The sequence below is a fragment of the Vigna umbellata genome, chromosome 1, assembly GCF_029865625.1.
Source record: "Vigna umbellata cultivar VRB3 chromosome 1, Vumbellata_1.0, whole genome shotgun sequence".
Classification (NCBI taxonomy): domain Eukaryota; kingdom Viridiplantae; phylum Streptophyta; class Magnoliopsida; order Fabales; family Fabaceae; genus Vigna; species Vigna umbellata.
Genome location: NC_142165.1, coordinates 44,164,745 through 44,168,801, shown reverse-complemented (window position 1 = coordinate 44,168,801; position 4,057 = coordinate 44,164,745). Strand labels below are relative to the sequence as shown.

At 32.5% G+C, this 4,057-nt stretch overlaps 1 protein-coding gene across 2 annotated transcripts; it reads left to right on the top strand.

The window, feature by feature from the left end:
• Positions 1-232: 232 nt before the first annotated feature.
• On the top strand, positions 233-3,025 carry LOC148205461 (uncharacterized). 2 transcript variants are annotated; one of them, XR_015785293.1, is made up of 9 exons: positions 233-662; positions 786-965; positions 1,121-1,186; positions 1,357-1,425; positions 1,527-1,613; positions 1,733-1,930; positions 2,213-2,321; positions 2,438-2,512; positions 2,596-3,025. XR_015785293.1 is itself a non-coding variant. In XM_088110993.1 (8 exons), the coding sequence occupies exons 1-7, from the start codon at positions 357-359 to the stop codon at positions 2,300-2,302; spliced, it is 996 nt and encodes a 331-aa protein (XP_087967119.1). In that variant the 5' UTR covers positions 233-356; the 3' UTR covers positions 2,303-2,321; positions 2,438-3,024. The 2 variants fall into 2 exon arrangements, 1 of the variants encoding a protein (XP_087967119.1); XM_088110993.1 differs by having other exon boundaries at positions 2,438-3,024.
• The last annotated feature ends 1,032 nt before the right edge of the window (positions 3,026-4,057 follow it).

Sequence of the window (4,057 nt, the reverse complement as noted above, 5' to 3'; positions counted from 1 at the left end):
GTAATTACTATTGTGGTTCATTTATTGTTGACAATCACGTTAGAGAAAAAGTTAGAGTTGATGACAGTATTATAAAAAAATAAAAATAGATTGAGTTGATAAGATTAGACCAGTCAAATGTACTGTCTCTGCATGAGAATGAGTTACTGCATAAAAAGATTTCAGCATTTTATGTGGCAAAGATCTTTTATATATAGGCCTGGCTTCTGAGTTTTGCACAGACCAACTTTTGCTGAGTCCAAACTACTGATACACCTGCATTCTGCAAACCTTTGAGTATCACACTTGCTTTTCTTCTTCCATCACTTTCCTCACCACTACTCTTCTTTCATTTTCCAACCCAAACCTTTCATCAAATGGCAGCTTTTTCATCCCAATCCTACCATCCCTTTCTACTTCACTCCACAAACACCCAACAACCCCTTATAAACACTCCTACCACCCATTCTTTTCACAAGGAAAAAACGTCTCTTAATACTCTCACTAATCAAGAATCTACCAGCAGTGACATTGAGCCTTCTGTCATAAAAAACCACAGTCCTCAGACATCCATGGTTGAAGATAAACTTGAAATAGGTGAACAAGTTACTCAAAACCTCACCTCTATGCAGAAGAAGAGAACACAAAAAAATGGACCTTCCTTAACCAGCCCCTTATCGATGGTATACTTTTTAAACCATTTTTTGTGTTTTCCTTTTCTTCAAACACATCTTCATAGTCTTTCTAATTGAACTATTTTATTAATATGATTAACTGGTGCTTAATTACTATGTAAATTGTTACAGGATTCGGCAGAAGGGGCAAGCAAGAAACAGAAGAAAAGCAATGGTGGTGATCAAGGAGAAAACAAGCCAAAAGAAGTGAAGAAGGATCAAAAGAAGGGTCCAGAAGATCCTCCAACGGGGTATATCCACGTTAGAGCAAGAAGGGGTCAAGCAACGGATAGCCACAGCCTTGCCGAAAGGGTACAATTACATCACTCTTAACAACTATGAACCAGTGTGTCTGTGTATGTTTCAATATTAGGTGACCAGTTGAACATGTACCACAATTCCTTAAAAAAAAAAACATGTCTCATTTTGAATGTTGCAAAAGTAAATAATAAAATGGATTATTTCAGGTGAGAAGAGAGAAAATAAGTGAAAGGATGAAGACGTTGCAGCGACTTGTGCCAGGCTGTGATAAGGTTTTGAATTGCATTCATATATATATATATATATATATATATATATATATATATATATATATATATATATATATATATATATATATATATGTATCTTCCTTGAAGCATTTGCTTGTTTCTGTCAACCCTTCTTGACAGCTACGGTTGATTTGCTTCATAAATATTATTAGGTAACCGGAAAGGCCCTTGTGTTGGACGAAATAATCAATTATGTTCAGTCCTTACAGAATCAAGTGGAGGTATATGAAGTTTCTTTTTCTTTCTTTTTTGAAACATTGTTCGTTACTTATATAATGTCTAAACCAACGATTTAGCTTTGTAACTCTGAATTTTTCTGCAGTTCTTGTCAATGAAACTTGCTTCTGTGAATCCCATGTTCTTTGACTTGGCAATGGACTTAGACACGCTCACGGTTAGGCCTGATCAGGTGAGAAAAATAGAAAATTAAGATTGTTTTTTTTTTTGTGGTAAAATGATAGATTATAGTTGTTGGTGGTGGTGTCTGAAATATGAGTAATGATGAAAGTTTGTCCCACTGAATTTCAGAAGTTAAATAATGCAGCATCCCCATCACTACTACCATGTGTGGAACAATGCAGACCAAACCAGGCCATTGCTTTTGCTGACACGACCACCCTGACCACCACTACCAGCAGCTTCCCCACCGCTAATAATGATGACTTTCTTTTGGATTATTCATCTTCATCTTTTCTTCAACCCCACAGGCCAAATGTCTTCTTCGAGGTATGCTAGATCATTCAAACCACTTCTTTATCAATTCAAATTTTGGTTGTTTTCTTTAAAGCGACTTTTTTTTTTATAATTTTGATAAAAGCTTTTACTATAATTTTTAAGTGTGAATATATATAAAAGTTCGATTTTTTCTGTCTTGTCTTTTACTTTTTCTCATCCAGAAAAACATACTAGCATCAGATAATTACAAGATTATAAAAATGGGAAATAATAAATAATTGAGAGAAGGGGTTTTTCTTTTTTCCTGTATTCTGACAAAAACATAATTTTCAGTATAACGGTGGTCAGATTTGGGAAGTAGACCAGCGACAAAAGTTTCTTCAACCATATGGATTCGCCAATAATACTGGCTCTTTCAATTAATATCAATGTTTCACATATGGTAAGTTTTCAATAACTTTATGACTATATATAATTCTATTATCATGAACATGGTCTTCTTAAATTCTACCCTTTTATTTTAATCATTTTTAAGAAACTGTTGTTTGTTGCTGGCAGGTTGGCAAATTCAAAACACGTATCGGTATCTCAGTGAAAAAGAAATATTCTGATGCATGAGAAATCAAAGCTATGGTTGGTATCACAGTATCATCATATATACGAATATATGATCATATTTTGAAGGGAATTCCTGATTTTCTTTGCTTGGTTCTTAGCTTGTCACCAAAGTAAAGAGACCTTTGAAGACGATGAATAAAGTGAAGCAAAATTAATGGATGAAGAACACACACTAAGGACAGAAAATGCCGACCAAATAAAACCATATCTTTTGCTAGATCTGTTGTTCTGTTCCTGTCCAACATATATGTGATGCACAAATTCCAAGAGACTCTATGTCAATCCTGCAGACATTGAAATTTATGTCATGTAAATTAATTATATGTGAATTATTAGAAGAAAAATTATTCTTGTGGTGGCAGTTATTCTGTTGATACAGTTAATTTCACCGTTATTGAGAAATGAAAGGTTGATGCTACTCATCACCTCTTGACAAGACAATGCATGCATTTTCTGGTGTAGTTCATTTCATCTAAATTTGCAGAATCTTTTGAGCCGTGGCATTATTATGACTCTTTTTTTCCAATTTAGTTATTTGGGCCGTTTGATTTTCCGACATTATAGACAGATCCTAGGTACCACTGACCATGGTCTAGTCACAACGCTCTCATTAAGTTTGAAATGAGAGTTTTTTGTTTTTTTTTCCCATTGTCATGTTTATTTTTGTGTTATTTTGATTAGAAAGATACTCTCTTAATTACTAATTAATTCACTTTGGCTAACAATAATGCACTCCAGTATTACATTTTGGATCAAAATTGATTATTGTTAGTTTTGTTTGTAAATTATTTATGAGAATTATGTAACTGAAATAGAAGAAAAAAAAAAGAGAGAAAAATAATTCATTTCAGAAGTTTCTTAAATTAATGTTACTTTATTTTGGGACAGGTGAAGGCAAGTTCTTTGTGATGTCTTTTTCAGGAAAGATGTCACTGTTTCTTAAGAAAGAAAAATATCGATAGTGGTTGTGATGTCCCTGTAAGCAAACACATTGAATTTTACTGCTCAATCAGTTGATTGCCTCATACTTTGGTTTTAATGAGAAGAACTGAGGTTTGAACTAAAATCTTACCTTAAAAAGTTTTCAGTCCAATTTCCAAATGCATAGCACCTTCAATTTAATCTTGTACTATATTAAGTATACCGATTGGAATTACAAATATACAACATTAATGATTAATTATTAGGTTTGATTAACTAAAATATATTACACTAATGGTTAATAGCTGTCACAAGTCTTATAAATAGACAACTGATGTCTAGGTACAATCATCATTTTCTATCCTAATAAAATATACACCTAAACATATCTCGGAGAGGATTGAAGATAAAAAAAGAACAGAGTAAAAAAGTACGACCGACCATCGGACCAATTCAACCGAAACAAATCTATAATCATGAATCATGAGTAACTTTTATAAAATACATTGAAAATAATTTAAATGTAATTAAATTGAAGTCCTAATAGAGATAATAAAATATGTATTACATAAAATGATGATATACTTCAAAGTTTTTGAATCATTTTAAAACTTATTTGGTTTTACTTTTTAAATTTGA